The 17,277-nt window shown below is 42.1% G+C and overlaps 2 protein-coding genes across 2 annotated transcripts; one reads left to right on the forward strand and one right to left on the reverse strand.

The window, feature by feature from the left end:
- The first annotated feature begins 11,432 nt into the window (after positions 1-11,432).
- LOC117584165 lies at positions 11,433-12,448 on the forward strand. The gene has a single exon (XM_034272929.1). The coding sequence runs from the start codon at positions 11,461-11,463 to the stop codon at positions 12,241-12,243; it is 783 nt and encodes a 260-aa protein (XP_034128820.1). The 5' UTR covers positions 11,433-11,460; the 3' UTR covers positions 12,244-12,448.
- A 1,259-nt stretch (positions 12,449-13,707) lies between these two features.
- On the reverse strand, positions 13,708-15,545 carry LOC117584211. Its single transcript, XM_034272979.1, has 4 exons — positions 15,485-15,545; positions 14,363-15,422; positions 14,123-14,305; positions 13,708-14,049 (listed from the first exon to the last, which is right to left on the reverse strand). The coding sequence occupies exons 1-3, from the start codon at positions 15,517-15,519 to the stop codon at positions 14,192-14,194; spliced, it is 1,209 nt and encodes a 402-aa protein (XP_034128870.1). The 5' UTR covers positions 15,520-15,545; the 3' UTR covers positions 13,708-14,049; positions 14,123-14,191.
- Between the last annotated feature and the right edge of the window lie 1,732 nt (positions 15,546-17,277).

The following is a 17,277-nucleotide window of genomic DNA, read 5'->3' on the forward strand; positions in this document are numbered from 1 at the left end:
AGTTAGCCAAGTTTCAACCCCGTTAGGACTTCAAATAAGAAAAATCCCAAGGGAAATGTTTTTTGCCTGCTGGAGTAAATAAATGTGCCTAAAATGTTCTAGGCCTGCTTACCCGCTAGATGGCGCTCAATCTACATTTCGTTAACAGCTGTTAACTTCATCGTCGTCTGGAACTCGAATTCCTCATGGAAAAGCCACCTTTTCACGCATATTATTTTCATTCATCATAATGTCGCCTTATCCTCTTGTTCTTTATATTCTTCTTATTCTTATTGTTCGGGGTTTTTAATTTTCAATTACCTGTTTGACTAATGGACACAACCCTAGAAGGAAGACATGGTCGGAGTGGGGTGTGTGGTGGAACGGGCAGGTGAACGGTACTCATGAGGAGCCTCTTAATTGTGGCAACAACAAGAGTCTCTGCCACTCATTTTGCATTGTTTATTGCCACTCAAAGTCGCGCTGAAAAGCTCCCCACACCACACCCTCACTCCCGCGAGCACTGCAGCATTAATCTTAATGCATGTGCAACAATGGCGAGGCGAGTCGACGGAGTTTATAGCTCCCACAACACACCACCTCTCCCATACACTAACCCTCTCCAATCAACGCCCATGCAGCCAGTACCAGTTGCAACCAAGGTACAAACAAATAGTATGGTAAGGCAGCTACATCTTTGTTAGTCTCTCTGTCTAACTTTAGTAGCTAGTAATTATTCATAATATATGCCATGAGGCGCATTTGAATTTTGAATTTAAATTACGCGCACTCATAAGCTATCGATACTGTTATCGATAATGGCAAAAGTAGGGATTTCTCGATGTTGATGTGCCATCAGCATTTTGCCATCTGATAAAAAATGAACTTTCCTCCTGTAACTAACAAAATAATGCTAAAACTATTGATATAAAACAAGAATTAAGCAACTATGCAAAGCAACACAGAGAGGAACTTAGCTACGAGGTGTTGGAGATGCAAAACCCGATTTGAACCATTTCCCTGTACTTTTACTCGTCTGTGTACAAGATTGTTGCTGATCGTCGGGCTTTTGCAGTGTCTTCACGAGTGCATTGGAGATCGGCGATACCCTCAAGCTGACTGCCTCCCGATCATTGCCAACAGGCTCAAAATATAACAACAGATCAACAAAGGGAAACATGCACACAGTTGCAGGAGCACCTGAATGGCGCTGCTCTAAGCTCTTACGAGAAACCACAGGATGTATTTGGACCTGCTATTGGAAGGAAGGATGTGGAAGATCTACCTTCATCATGCTATGTGCTGCTGCGGCACCTGCTATTGCTTTGCTGGTTTTCCAAGCCAAGTCAAGTCAGGCACTTCATTATGCACCTTAGATTCAGAATTCTTTGGTGCGTGCAGCGTTAGTATCTAACTTAATTGAACCAACTAGGGACTCTACGTGAAGGAGTGTGTTGGGAGGGGTGTGCGTGTGTGTGTTGTGTGTGTGTGTGTACTGCTAATGGGCTTAATATAAATAAAAAAAAATGCAACATTTTGATTTAATTGAATTGAAATTCACGCCACTCGAGCAACTCCATTAGGCAGAAACGTGTCCAACGTCAAGGATGCAGATGATGGTGGCCGTGGCTGTTGGCGGGAAATCAAATTACCCAAAGGCAGGGGCAGTGGGAGGAGGTGGCAGAGCAGTGGGTGGCAGCTTCAGGAGGGGTAAGGGTAGTGGCAGAGCAAACGAGAGTGCGGCAGAGTGTAGAAAAAAACACGAAATAAATATTGTCAAAACACTTGTCAAATGGCTAAACAAAGAGCTCCCCCCTGCGACCTTTGCCTCTCTCCGCTCAACCCCAACCCCAACGCTCCTTCCACGTTGTATCCATTTGCGTGGGCGTGCCAATTCGTAGTCGAAAATGAGACGAAAAACCCTGAGAACTGGAACTGTGAGCAAATCAATTTGATTCGATTTAAATTTAAAAGCATCTGCACCCTGTACCCATTCATCACCTCACCCCGCCCCGCTCCACAGCTGCTCCTCAGGCGACACACTCCCCCCCCCCCCCCCCCCCCTTTGAGCGATCTTGTTGGGGGGGGGGGGGTCACGTGCCGTGAACGCGTGCCACTGACATAAGTTTACAGTTCGAGTTTCGCAGCCCNCTTCAGCGCGGGCAGGCGACACATGACCAGGGGTCGTGTGCATAAAAAAAGAAGGAGTCTCTCCCACTATTTGGTTTTTTGGTGTTCAGCGACACATTTGATTTGGATAAGTTATCAGTTTATTAGTTGAAGAGATTTATTTAGACTTTCTGCACTATTTACTCTAATTCTCTGCATGTGTGTTTGCAGTTCTATTTAATGATAAGCGCTGAAGAGGGAGAGAGAATTAGTAAAGAGAAACTCAATTGATTTGGCAATAAGCAGACGGGGGCAGGGGGGCATAATGGCCCAAGTAGTTGAAGATTAGTTGTTATTCATTTAAATTCAAATTAGTTACAATTGTAAGGCATAGGCGTCTGTGGGCATTGCCTCATCGAGGGGGAAAAATAGAAATAGTTTTCGCTTGCAATTTGCGATTAAATGTGTTCAAATATTATTTGCGAATTTATTCAACAATTAAAATAAATATATTTTTATAATAAAGTTAAATATTTGTATTTTAAAATTCAATTTAGGTTTAAATAAAATATTTATATGTTTAAATAATTAAATGAAGTAAATTGAATATAACGCATTTAGCGTAATTTATTTCTTGTAGAATGCGTTTAAATGTGTTCCGAATAAAAGGTTTTTAATAGCATTATATTTAAATAATTGTTAATCTTTTTAATTTATTTATTTACAAAGTTCCTGCCTGTCTTTCAAACACTTTTTCATCTGCTTTCTATACTTAACCTTCATTCAGGTGTAACTAAAAATATAATTTCCATTTACACCTTTCTTCCTGTCTTGCTGCGCTTTGTTGTGGCTTCAAATACTTGAGTAACCTTTAGCCCACTTGAACCGCTGAGATGTTCCGGCGTAACTTTAGCGATTTGTCCAATCGAAGATGCCAACCGTGGGGTGGGGTGGGCGTCCAAAGTACATCCTGTATACCGGCACACCTGCACCCTTGCGGTCTGCCTGCGGCCCCCAAGCCAAGGCGAGGCACACTCGAAGTTCTCCAAAAGTTCTCTCTCGTATCAAATCAGCCATAGAGGTGTCAATATACAAAGGACGCGCCCTGACACGCGTCTGACGTTTATTGGATGCCCTCCAGCGCTGCATCGAAACTTTGTGCCAAAGCGGTAAAAACCTTTCAAGGAAAAAGCCAAAGCCACATGTGGAAATTGTAGACGACAAGCAGACGCACAGCACAACATAAAATACAACACACACCCAGAAGAAAATATTTTAAAAGGGAAGAAATGGAAGCGACGAAGATGGGAATACACTTTTGTAGATTTTTCTTGAGGGATTCTTTTGGATGTACAAAATTCGTTGCTAACTTTTAATGTCTGGATTGAAATGGCTGGGAAAATAATCTAAAAACTAGATCTGAATTAAGCAATAAAGGTGGAGAAGAAATCTATATTAATATTTTAATATTAATTGGCTTGAAATGCTTAAACCTTTACCCTTTTTTCTTGCCTTTTTCAAGGGTATCAAAAAAGTGAAGCAATTAAGCCCGAACATCCATCGCTTACACCCACTCTAACCACTCCAGCAACTTCCTCAATTGAGGCTATAGATATAGAGCTAGCTCGCGATTTGTATTTTTGTGTAAATATTTTCATGTCAATATTGGAAAAGCAAACACGCTGGCAAAAGGGCATGAGTTGCAGAGGGTTTATTTTTTTTGAGCGTGGGTCGGCAGTGCCTTTTTAAGTGCTGCCCTTTAGGCAGCTGCCAAGTGGGTTTAAAATTTCCCATGTCCATTTCCTACATTTACTGCCACCCCCAGCCATGCCCTTTCCCTTTGCCCAGCAACTTTTGGCGTCAACTTGTCCAAACATTTTCCCGTTGGCTTTCTTCTCGCCAAATATTTGAAGTGTTTCAGATTTCCCAGCAAAAAAAAAAGAAACAAATATGTTCAAAAATACAATTTTTCTTTTCTTTAAAGTGTTTTTTAGTCGCCACCCCCAGGCCAACCCCACTACCTCAGCGACGTCTCCTTTTGGACCCCCAAGTGTTGCCAACTCGCTCGATGAGTACTGGCTTACAAAAATGTATAATACCCTTTGGAATGGAGGGTATTTGGGGAGCATCAGTTTTCATTTTTGTGCTGCTATTGAGAAAGTTCTGTGCTAACCGCAAGATTAATTCTTAGTCAGTTATCTTTTGTAGAATTATTTAAATGAGTATTATCAATCGAAACCTGAAATTTCAATACAATCTAAAAGGTGTTCTGTTCATTTGATTGCTTAACTTTTTCCGTATATGTGAAATGTGTAGCGGGTATCCTTTTAGTCTTGGTATCATTTTTGTAGCATTCCTTACTTGTTTTTACTGTGCTTCTTTTTGCTGCGTGGAGGGTTTCTGTTTCAAGCTACACTGCACTTTCCTCTCTGCTCTCTGCTCACTGGTGGAGGAGGAGGTTGCCAGGGTTGGGCGTGGCAAGCACTGCGAGGCGAGGCGAGGCGAGGCGTGGCACTTTCAAGTGCGTGCTTGAAAATACAAAAATTTCACCGCATTTCGCGTTATTAACACGTAGGTGCCAAGAACCCTCAGGAGGGGGTTCGGGTTTGGGTTTGGGTTTGGGTTTGAGTTTGAGTTTCGGGCTTGGGCTTGGGCTTGGGTTAGATGCGGTTTCGTAGTGCTGCCACGGGTTGTGGGTTGGTTTGGGTTTGCCTGGACCGCTGACACCGTGTAATAAGGAGTTTTCATGGCCTCTTGAACGCTCACGCTTACCAAGCGAGGACATTTTAATTGAGAGTGTTGCCAGGGCAGGACGACTGCAACGACGACTGCTACGACGACGTTGTCGATGATGACGATGTCGAGGCGGGTACTTGGCCAGCTGCCGCTTCTTCTGTGCCGTCTCTGAAGCGCTTTAAGTGCGGTCCGTCGTCATCGTCGTCCTACGCCACTCGGCGACATTCTTTCTCATCTTAGCCCTCTGGTCTCTTTGGGGGCACGGCACAGCACCTTTACTTTGCTGCCTTTCTGCTCAGGTGTTGATGGATGAAATGCAAAAGCTGCCAGAGTACTACAGAGTTCAGCGGACACTTGGTTCGCTTTCAGAGTTAGCCATGGATATGATTTGGTGGCTAACCGAAGTTAACTCTGACTCCTAAGGTCTGCTACAGCTAAAACAAAATCTTTGCTGAAGCATGAACCATGCCTGATGGATAGACTAGACGGGAGCGACTTACAGATTGATTTTTTCTGTTGTTTGCAAGCCTGTAGATCTACAGGAAAACTTCATAACTAATTCGAAAGCACATATATCTGATGGTTGTTGCAGCAACAATCGTAGATCATTCTTCTGTGATTTCTGTGATATTTTACTGCAAAAGCCTCCCCTTGTTTTGCATAACGACTGATGCTAAATGTCAAACCGCAGAAGCAGCACTCTGTGGACAACGCAATCTTTAGCTGTGGCACCACAGCAACAACAACCCATCAGCATGCTCATCAGGGCAACATCATCATGAATGAATCTGTCATATTATTTCGGCAATGATGTTGACAACGACAGCAGCAGCGGCCGCTTCTTTTATAGCCTCAACCAAAAATCCCCCAGTGTGCAATATTTATCATGTCACATAATATTTTTCTGGCATTTGCACGTCACCTCCCATTCCCATCTCCCATCTCCACCCTCAACCTTTTCCACTGTCTTCTCCCTCAGAGACATTCAGGAAATCACAACCCCTTCGCCGACTGCTGCTGCTAACCAAACGATGTGGGTTGGGCGCTGGCGGTGAGGGGGAGTGTTGGTTGCCAGCCAGCCATCAATTGCAGTCATCAACCACCGCCAGAACATCAGGAGGATATCGCTGAAGAGACCCACCCAAAACCCAGAAACCTAAACCAGAACCCATGGTCATGTTCATTGAATTTTCTGCCGATTTCATTTCGACTTCTTTTGCTCCGCTGGGAACCAACTTTAAGTGTGGCATGAGAGCTCTCTCGGCTGCTGTGGTTGCTGTTGCTGTCCGTTGTCTGTTTTGCCTGTAAATATTTTTTGTCGGCAATTGTCGGCGCTCCCCCCTCGAGAGGCAAATTAATGATGTCTTCCCTTCGGAGAGTTCCCAAAATGGAAATTACTTATAAATTGCTCTAGCTGCAGAGTTGTTGTTTTATCACACTATTTAGACAAATATATTAACCCAATCGCGCGGGCTGTTGGCTGGTGGATGGGTAAGTTCCTGCCAGCCGAAGGGGTGTTAATCCTTGAAATTGTGTGTGGGAATATGCTCTGACGGGGAGATGGGATTCTTTTGGGTTCCTATGGCAAAATAATTATGTATTTATATATTTATGTTTCACCCAAAACATATGTAAAAGGTTTTATTAATTTATTTTAGGCTTAAAAATGAAAGTAATACTTTGAAATATTTATATTTAAATCCGAGAATTAGCAGTCAGTCTAGCTGCGGTGTCTCTCTTTAAATTGTTGTGTAATTTCACGTTTAAATTGAAGAGAATATTCTGTAAGATTGAAGCACCCAAAACGCAATTCGCATTACCATTTCGATAACCTTTTGGCCGTGTCTATCTCTCTGTCTGTCTGTCTGCCGCTTCTGTCTACCGGGGTGTCTCCTCTTGAGGCTCGAAAAAGAAAAAAAAAAACAAAACGCAAAGAAAAACCAAATTTGTTGACAGAAGGGAAAGGGAATTCCTTTTGTTCTTATTGGAGCACGCGCTGCCAAATGCCAATACAAATGGCGCAAAAAAGGACGCGCCACGGTCGAGGATGTGCCACAGCGAAGCAAACAAAAACAAAAACAAAAACAACAGCAACAAAAAAAAAGAGAAGAGAAGAGAAAAAAGTAACCCTGGCCAGGGTTGCAACCACTTTGAAGTGTTGCTGTTTGCTCTGCTCCCCTTTGTGCGTCGGGATTTCGTCCTTAAACATGCGCACTAAACGCTAATAGTTTGCCCTACGACACCGCGCTGCTCCCAATCTGTCATACCCCCAACCAGCCCAGCCTCATATCACTCCCCCAATCAACCCCCAAAGAAGGCGCTGCTCCATTTTGTACCGTTTCAGACTCATTTTAACTCCACTTTCAGCCCCCCAAGATCCGGTTGGATGAATAGGAACTTACATATTAAATATTCGAAAAAATGCATTCGGTTCGGGCACTCATTCATGACTCGAGGGGAGCAGGGCTGTCAAAGGGGGGGATGGGCTGGGTTGTTTACTTCCTGTTCCCGCAAGATTGATTCACAGCGTGACCAAAGGTCCTGCAACAAAATTATTCACGCATCTCGTCCCTGGACATGCAAGCCACCCAAAAATAAAACCCAAAAAAAAATAGGACACGTGCGCTCCCTGATTTTTTACGACTTTAAGGAAGAAGCCGAATGCGGCATAGGCGGGGGATTAATGTGTGGGAGGAGTAAAAAACATTTTATGAGGGTGTCGTACAAGCTTCAATATCCTTGACCCATGGAGCATTGGCCTTTTCTGCTTCATCATGGAGAAGTCCTGCAAGCGGATTTCACTTGACACACCCACTAAATATTTGTTCCTGCTGTTTTTGATGAAAAATAAGTAAAAGAAATATGGAAGGTGGAATTATTTTAGAACTAAGAAGGATTTCCAATAGATATCGATTCTTAATTCTTATTTACACATTCCCGACCCACACACGAAGCCAACAACAACATAAATAAAATATGGGAAACCATCTAAAAAATAATTTCACATTCCATGAAAACGAAACACCGAAAAAACGGGGCGTTTCCGGAACCCGCAATAACTGTCAAATATCAATGTGGCCAACAAAAAAATAGCAAGAAGAAATATCATAAAATAAATAAATTTATGTAGGACAATAAAAATAAAATCCAATAAAAATTACTTTCCTCTGGGGAATAGGAAATTCTGTCTTCTTTCGAACAATAAGGATGTGGGAATTACGAGTACAACCAAATTATATTTAATGGAATGTACAATCAAAATATATTTACAGACCCCCCGCATACCGTGAGCGTATTCAAATGGAGGTCAAGTTCAGTGATAAATATTATTGGGATAGTCGGCAATGATTTTTCTTGCATTTTTGTCGTAAATAATGATGAAATGATTTTCCCTCTTAATTATAACCCGCATTTGGCCTTGAGAAGCTGCGCTTTTCGCTCTCATTTTGAGGCAATTATTCAATAGTTTAATTTGACAGATTACCTACAGTGACAGTGACAGTGACAGTGACCCTCGATGGTCTGCTTACTCCACCCCTAAACCGATTTTATTTGTTTGCATGTGCCCGGGACAAATGATGCTCATTAGGAGGAGGCTGTTGCCCATGAGGGTTGGCTTGGCGCAGTAATAAATTTAATTATAGTTAATCTTCAATAAATTTGGCATGAGAAAATGCTCAGCCAAAGGGATAGTTTTGCGATGATTATTTAGAGGGTGAGGGTGGGAGATAGAGCTTCCAGATAGGCGCCTTTTTTTAGGTAATATTTTGATTTTTATCAAGCAATCATTAAGCATCCATTTGCAATCCTGCAGGAAGGATGACTGACAAGGCATAGAAGAAATATTCAATTGAGTAATCCCCCTGCAACCTGTTCATGTCGGAGATCTGTCGATAAGGCCTCCTGCCATTTACCCCTGAATAATCATCAGCTTTAAGTCCGATTATGGCGGATTTTAGGCGGTCCTTGGTGGTGGTGTTTTTTCGATTAAAACATAGAACATGGCCGGGCCGGGCCGGGCCGGGCCGTCGATAAGCCACACAAAATTTACATATACACATCTGTACCTTCGGACCTACATCAAAGCGAAAGGCAACAAAAAAACAGGCCACAGACATTGAGGCAGTGAGCGAAACTTGACATTTTGCACTTGGTCAAGCATGGAGAGAGGTGCACAGAGAACTGGGGAAACATCTGAAGGGGTTTGCACAACTTATGGCGACATCGATAGTACCAAACCAACAAAAAAGAAACCCCTAAAAAATAAAGACTCTCTCTCTCTCTCTCTCTCAGGGGGTGAGGGCAAACCACTCGACAAGCTGTTGGCATACATACGATACGATACGATATACGAGAGGAGAATGTGCTGAAAGGCACTCGAAAGTATGCTACAGTCGCCAGCGAATGTCTCCAAACGCACACAAACACAGCGACAGAAACATATTCGTTCTCATTCTCATCCTGATCCGTAATCCCCCCGGCCCAGCACAGCGAACTCTGGCTGTCATTTATCTTCAGCGTTTTTTTTTTTTTTTTTTTTGTGTAACGAGAAATGTCGAGCAGCAGCCCAAAGTTTGTCTGTTCCTTTTTTTTCTTCTGTTTTTTATCTTTCACAATTAGAAATGCTGTCCTTGGGCTTCTCCATATATTTTTTGTATATAAAAATTCCCTTTGCTGATTTGTTCGTCCTTTGGTCAGATAAATGCAATTTTCGGAGTTGTTCTTCCCCCTCGCTGTTGGCATGTGATTAAGGAAGGAAATTGTTTTGGACAACGCACAAAACAAATAACGCGCATGGGGCCTGTGTTGTGTCCTGGTCGTGGTCCTGTTCGGCGGCCTCCGCAGTCTGTCTGCAGGATGTTCGTTCGGTTCTTATCGCCTAAGTAGCATCATTTAACTGCTGTCTGTGGTTGCTTTTTACCCGCTTTTTCCTTGCTTTTTCCAACTTTTTATTGCATCATTTGTTTTTGGTTTGTTTTCCTCGCTTTTTTTTTTGGGTCAAATAATCGCCAGGGCAATATAATTTGTCATGATGTGTGTTGAGAGAATGTTTTGTTTTGTAATTTAAGGTAATTTAATGTTTCCGATTTGGTATGTTTGATTTATAATAAATGGTGAATATATCAGGCAACATGCTTGCCCAAAGCTAATAAATAAATAAAATATAGAAAAAGATCAGCAAGCAATAAATGTGGTAGAATTTATTATGCAGAAAGGATCCATCTTTCTTTAGAGACAATCGCTTCCCACTAATTGGCGGTTGCCTGGCCACACCACACAACCAACAGGTTGTCGCAGTAACTATCCTACAATACAATCAAATCACATATCATAGCCTCTTAAAATGGTGGATGAAGCTTTCGGACAGGCACACAAACAATACAAAATAATTACATAAACAGGAATGTAAAAAAAATATGATTATTGTATGTACATCAGCGAGGGTACTGCAGTACTGATGAGGAGCAGTGTGGGCTAGGGTAAGAGCATTTGATGGGTTTGTAGTTTGGGGTGACATTTTGCGGTTAAACAATTTTGTCCTTGCCAGCGGGATGGTGGCGGTGTGGGTGTCCATCGCCCATCGCCCGGCAACGAACGCATAATTTATAATTGTCAAAGGAATTGGCCTGGGTGCGGGGTTGCGTCAGGCGCTGATTTATGGAATTTAATAAATTTCCACAGATTTAATCGCTTGTAATTATACGAAAAAGAAGCACAGCACAGCACAGCAGCGGCAAAAAAAAAGGTGCAGCAGCAGCAGCATAAAAAAAGGACACAGGACATACAGACAGAGACGGAGACGGAGACGGAGCGAGACACTGGGCAAAAATTTCAATTAAAATTAAGAACGAAATCAGCGACAGGTAATGTTCAATGTCCAATGTCTCTGCCCTTATTTGATTGGTTTTTTCCAACATTCAATGGCCGTGTGTGTGTGTGTGTGTGTTGCCAATTCAATTTACCAGCCAAACGTTTTCCTTTTATTTTTATTTCATTATGGACTCTGGACTTCCCTCTGCTGCCTCCCCTGATACTTGCGCTTGTATTATAAAGCCTCTCATATTCTTACCAGCACAGCCGCAGCATTCGCAGATTGATTTTCCGCTACTCTCCTCATCTATCGTCTTTTTTTGTGTTGTTGTGTGTGTGTGTGTATTTCCTTGGAGACAAACTTGGGCGTTTTTTCATCCGAACTTCAAAGAACTTTCGGCTGAGCCTCAAGTGTCCTTGCCGTGTGTGGTCCTCGGCTTATGCGACCAAATTTCCTTCTCTCTCTTTTTTTTCTCTCATTTTCATTTATGCTGCGTTCTTGTGGCTTCGATATTTTTTTTGTTATTTTGGCCCCGCTTGGCGGCTCAGTCGGCCTCAATTTGATGGCCTACAAAAAATGGCAAGAGATGAGGTGTGGCACAGTCGGCACTTTTGTGGCTGCCACGGGAAGGACTTCAGTGCTGGGGGATGCTGACAGGTCAAGGGGATGGCAGCTGCTTCTGCGAAAGATCTGCCATCTTTGATGAGCTCTTCTGGCGATTGCAAAATCAAATATCTGTAGCTTCGATTGTAAACTCAAACTCAAAATGTGTACATCAAAATTGTGCGTGTTTTCTCGGGACATATATCAATAAATCTCGCATCATGGGTGATCCAGTTGGAGGACACTTGAATCTGTATATGTTTGTGATACACACTGCCCTGCTGATGTCGTACTTTATCCTGTGTAGCATCCTGCAATGGATGCTCCTCTGCATCTACATGAAGCATTCCCATATTGTGTACACGATGATCTGCTTCTTTGCCGCGCTGGTGCTGCTCACCTTCATACACTTCAGTCAGTTCCTGAAATACGGCAAGCCATGGAACTATGTGGCCATCCTCTTTTGCTATGAACTCTTGACCCTGGGCGTCACCAGTTTCATAGTGGACAGCAGCGTTGGCGTCGCAATTGGCATCGTTATGGGTGCGATTTTCATCTGGGTCGGCGTGCTGGCGGCCTGCTATGCCCTCATTCGATTTGTAGGCTATCCCAATCCCTATACATTGTCCGGCATTGGCGTTGTGGGTCTGATGATATCCATGGTCATGGTGGCTGTCGATCAAGTACTGGACAGTCGAGTCTGCGGGGAAATTGCATTGGTCATTGTAATGATTAGCGTCATTATTTTGATGATCTGCCATGTGCTCTTGACCAACGACAGCAGCGATATACTCAAGAAGGAGGACACCCTGCTGGTGGCGTTTGTGCTCTACATTCATTTTGTCATCCTAATGGTGACCATATTCATTTTTGTCATTCGCGACAGGCGCTACAGCAAGCAAGATAAATCTCCAACGACTGTCAGCTCAAACACTTTCAGAGGCGCAACAGAGGCCACACTGGATCCAACTGAGAGTTTCAAATATTTATGGCTAAATGATTGACGTGCTGGAATGCAGCTCACCCACCCCAGATCATCAGCGTTGATGCCTTGAAGATTCGCTCTATATGGTGCAGCGCACATGAATCATACGTCTAGCCTCAATCACGTCCCTGACTCATAATGCCTACGTGACTTTTGGTGTCGATCTGTAACCGATTTCCTCATCTTTTTAACTGATAATATTCGTACTTGGCTCAGATTTTTATTGTATAAATGAGGACACCTTTAAGTAAATCAATTTGTTTACTTTTTACTCAAGCTAAGTTGTAATTAAAATTAGAAATAAATATTAACCAAGCACAACTAAGATTTAAACGTATAGAATAAAGATTTTAGCAGCTGCAAATAATTCCAGATTGACTTTAAAACTAAGGAAAGTAATTTTGACAATGTAATTTATTATTAAATATAATTGAATATATTTTTAATATTATTTCTTACTTACATTTGAAGACTTTAAGCAGTTTTAAACTCTGCTGAATTGTCTTTAAATATTAAATATGAAGAGCATTTATTTTTTAAAGACCTCAAGGGACTTGTAATAAAAACAAATGCTGCTTTCTGGTCACACTGGTCAGCCATAAATTAAACTAGAAAATATATTTGCCAATTGAAATTGCACAGGAAGCGGCAGAATGGTAGCTGCCAGGATACCCCACACATACACAAACAGAATGGTCGGTCGATGGGGGAGTCCTGCGGGGAACTGACTGCCGACAATTGGAAATTGTCGTCATTTCTGTTGTTATTGCTAGGTTTTTTGGTTCGCAGCAGCGGATGCAATTCCTACAAAATGATAATTTATGATAATGATGCTTCCGTTATGGGGCACACACAACTGGACACACAGGACACGCGGACATGCGAGAGACATTGGGACTGTGGCATGCAGCATAAAAATCATCCAGCCCGAGGCGGAGGAGGAGGTGGCCGCGATTTCATTCATTTCACGGGGGACTGGCCTCGCATATTTATTGATAATTTCCGTGAATTTTGCAGCATTCGAGCGAAAGCGGAAGCTGTGCCATTTGCTGCACGCCTGCCCAAAAAAGGACAATAGTTGTGTCCATGCAGAGCGGAGTCCAGAGTGTCTTTGGAGTATGGGCCATGATGGGTTAACGTTTGTTACTGCGGTAGCCCCCAAATCAAAGTGTGTGCCTGCGTATCGATTGCGTTTTGTCTAAGCAGACTGTCTCCCTCAACAATTGTTTTGACTGCCGCCGCCCCTGAGTATTTATGGGTTACGCTCTAGCAACAATAGAGCCCATTGAGCCACGTCCATTGTCTCTGTTTATCAATAAACATTAGCCAGACAAAAGGATGACTTCGGGCGCGAGCAATTCTAATGACCTTGAAAATTAGTTCCTCCACAGCCAGGGATCCAACGTCCACTCCCATCCCATATTCCACAACAAAAATTGTTAATTATTATTTATTATTTATCGCTGATTGCATATTAATTGTTTTGCGCTTTATGACAAAAATTGCATTTTAATTTGAGAATCCATGCCGCCATATGCCAGCATGGACATTGGCCGTCGGAGGTCAGACACGTTAACATATGCTGGGCCTCCAGCTCATTGCCGTTGCACTGCATCCGCTTCTGGTCAATTGGCAGGAAGATGCATTAAGGCCACAAATAGTGTGGGACAAGCCGGTCAGAGTCAGACAGACAGACAGACAGACCCAAAGCGTGGGCATAATGAGTCCGGCAATTGTTTGAATTATTATTGCAACTTTAATCATGAAATCATGGAAATGTATTTTTATTATGTTTGTTGCATGAATTAAATGCCCAATGGAGGAGCTAAATAGGAATTAAATAATAAGGGAAAATAAGAATTTACTTGGTGCAAAATCAAATGGTAATTATTTCGTACCTTTGACAGAATTTTAATGAGAATTAATGCCCCCAAGTTTTGTGTAATACACTTTGACAGATACTTTCGTTAGTCGTGCTCCAAAGGTAACAGCATCAGCTCGAGAATGTGCTCACGGAAATGTGTACAGTCTACAGCTTGAAATGAAACCTTTAACTTGGGATGTCGGAAATACTTTATAATCTGTGAATTAATGTAGAGCGTCGTTCCAGGCAGACAAATTAACACATAGGTACTCACTAAATTCGTACAATTAACCTGATGGAAAACAAGGTGCAGGGGCTCTGAACGCACCCGTAGCACCTGATGCATTGTTTCTAAGTTAAAACGGACAAAGAAAGAGCTTAGCCCTTGCTTGCTGATAATTAAAATCTCGAGCTTTGGACAGTCCGACACCATTTCCCAGAGTTGATCGGCATTCCTCCAAAGGTCCACATTATGCACATGCAATTGTCTCAAATGGCAAAAGGGCTTGAAATGTTTGTATGTATGAAACGGAGTGATTAATCCGTGCGCCGCACCAACGAGTGTGAGTTTGATAGCTTTATGAAAGGACATCCATCTCGTGCACATGGACAAAAGATAGAATGTCATGACATTTGTTGTTTCAGCCAGAATTCTACGTTTACCAATATTCGTGACAGAAAGCCAATGATCGGACAAAAAGGCGTTGTAAGACAATTTTTTCAGCTTTGGTAAGGTGTTCAGACCGCGTATTTTTTCTTTGAGAATTCCAAGTTCCAGCTCCTCCAGTTCCTGCATACTCTTCTCCATGCTGGGAAATGGCTCTTCATATTGGCCAATTTTCAGCACCCGCAGCCGAAGGTTCTCAAAGACGCGCTCCATGCAATCTGCGGTTACGTTCCAGCATTCTCTAAGGTCCAGATGGTTGAGGTTTTTCCAGCTACTGAGATGTGGGCTTATGCGACGGCACTTTAATTTGACCGTTTTCAGCAATGGAAAGCATTCGGCTAGGATTTTTATCTCCGCTTCATCGATGCGACCATCTTCATATTCCTTATAAAGGAGAGCTTGCATTTTGGGAAAACTGTACTTATGCCATACATCAAGCTGCTCCATCGGCACTTCATTGAGTGTCAGCTGCTCGAGCGTGCCACTCACTGCATCCAGAAAGGCATCCAGCACAGCCTTCGGTTGTCCCTGAAAGCAATTCCCACACAAGTCATGTTTTTTTGAGCGCTGCCAGGCGTGGCACAGAACCATATTCAGTTGGGATGTGGGCTCGTTGGCCTGCCACAGCGATATTTGATCATCCAGCGACAAGTACTCAACGATTTTGCTTCAGAAAATATCATTTTAGCTCGTGGGTAGACTAATTAAAATTAAGAAATGTTTACTTACAGCAGGACATCCTGATTCAGGTTACAAAAATTCATTTTGAAGAACACTCTGTGTGACGGATAAAAATAACTGAGAATCAAACAAAGCAAACAGGCGGAAGGTATTGTCATGGCCAACGTTTTCTGTCGAAAAAAATGAAATCTTCGAGTGTTAAATATTAAAATATAAATAATTTAAATCTTGTCGCAATTATGGAAGGAATGTTCCAATTATTATTTAATATTAATGTTAATATATACAAAATAATGCCCAATTCCTTGCTTATTATCTTAGTATCTCATACGCATTGTAAAGCAACAAATAGCCATTGTAATTATGGAAATTTATCATCAAAATGAACGCAATTCAGCAGCCAACTTTTTGGCTATTGACATCACAGAGGGCAAATTTGTTCAGCTGCATTGAGCTGAGCTACTCATTTGCAAGAATTTAAAGTGCACTTGCCAGTTGCATGTGGCAGGGAATATGGAAATAGTTTTTGCCTTATCTGGCCGGGTGTCGGGCGGGTCGGCAGCAAATGGAGCCAAAAGTTATAGACGAACAGGCAAATGCAGGAGACTCTGCCATTTCCTTCCACTCTCCAACTCTAAGAAGTAGTTGCATCAGGCACAAAAAAAGGACAAACTTTCATAGGGTATAATGTGAATCCCCCCAGTGAGAGAGAGGGAAGAGAAAGAAGTGTTTGGCATAAAGTTATGCGCCAGCCAAACAACAATAAAATAATATAATTTTTTTGTTTGCCGAACTCTCAAATGTAGGTGGGATTTTCTTTATTTTTTTAGTTGGGGGTGGCAGAGAGTACGTGTTGCCTTGCGTTCTTCTCTTTTTTTTTTTGGGGGGGGCAATTCGAGACTTTCGTTCGACGCTTGGCCATAAACTTTTGAAGGAATATCGAAAAGTTTGCGCCTCGCATCGCGTTCTCGGCACGGCAGAAAGCTTGGAAGCTGCGCGAGAGACACACAAAGGCTACAAAACTTATAACGAGAAAACTTTGGCACTTGGCAAATGCGCGATAAAGAAACAAACAGAACGGAACAAAATAGAAGCAGAGCAGCTCTGGATATACGCATACATACGGTTCATACATATATCTGAGCACAGAGGAGCGGAGATGAGACGCGCCTGAGATGAGCCGGAGCTGGAGCTGGAGCTGGAGCCGCGAAAGCAGGAGGCGAAAACTAGAAGAAGATGCTTCGGAGTTGATACGAGGCAGAGGTAAGTTGGCTAAAAACAAAATGGATGCTGATAAAACTGCATTTTAGCTTTGTGGAATTATGGTTACTCTAGGAAAAGTTTATACTCTGCATAATAGACAAGTAGCAACAAACTTAATGTTTTTAATTGGATCTATAGATTTTATGTTAGTTTATTTAAAATAATAAAATATCCGTTAAAAAATGTACATGAAAAATTAAAATGTTAAATTAAAATTATATTATTGGTAAAGTAAGTTTTAGCTTTAATCTGCGTTAATAATAACATCCAAAATATACAAAAATAAGAAATATTTAAAATAATAAAATATCCGTTAACAAATGTACATGAAAAATTAAAATTTTAAATTAAAATTATATTATTGGTAAAGTAAGTTTTAGCTTTAATCTGCGTTAATAATAGCATCCAAAATATACAAAAATAAGAAATATTTATAATAAATATTAGATGTCAGTCCCATGGCAATTCGTTTATACCCGTGACAGGACATGGGCAACGACATATATCCAGAGCAGCGATTGGATAAAAACTTGCTCAACCTCAGCCCACAGAAGCCTGGAGGCTGTGGGGGTTCACTC

The sequence above is a fragment of the Drosophila guanche genome, unplaced genomic scaffold, assembly GCF_900245975.1.
Source record: "Drosophila guanche unplaced genomic scaffold, DGUA_6, whole genome shotgun sequence".
Taxonomy (NCBI): domain Eukaryota; kingdom Metazoa; phylum Arthropoda; class Insecta; order Diptera; family Drosophilidae; genus Drosophila; species Drosophila guanche.

What these genes read in the sequence shown, in the direction of transcription:
- LOC117584165 (XM_034272929.1), top strand. Translation starts at nt 11,461, where the DNA reads ATGGGTGATCCAGTTGGAGGACACTTGAATCTGTATATGTTTGTGATA.
- LOC117584211 (XM_034272979.1), bottom strand. Translation starts at nt 15,519, where the DNA reads ATGAATTTTTGTAACCTGAATCAGGATGTCCTGCT. An exon ending in CTGAATCAGGATGTCCTGCT is followed by an intron (nt 15,423 to 15,484) that starts GTAAGTAAACAT and finishes TATTTTCTGAAG; the next exon opens with CAAAATCGTTGAGTACTTGT. An exon ending in AGGTTAATTGTACGAATTTA is followed by an intron (nt 14,306 to 14,362) that starts GTGAGTACCTAT and finishes ATTAATTCACAG; the next exon opens with ATTATAAAGTATTTCCGACA.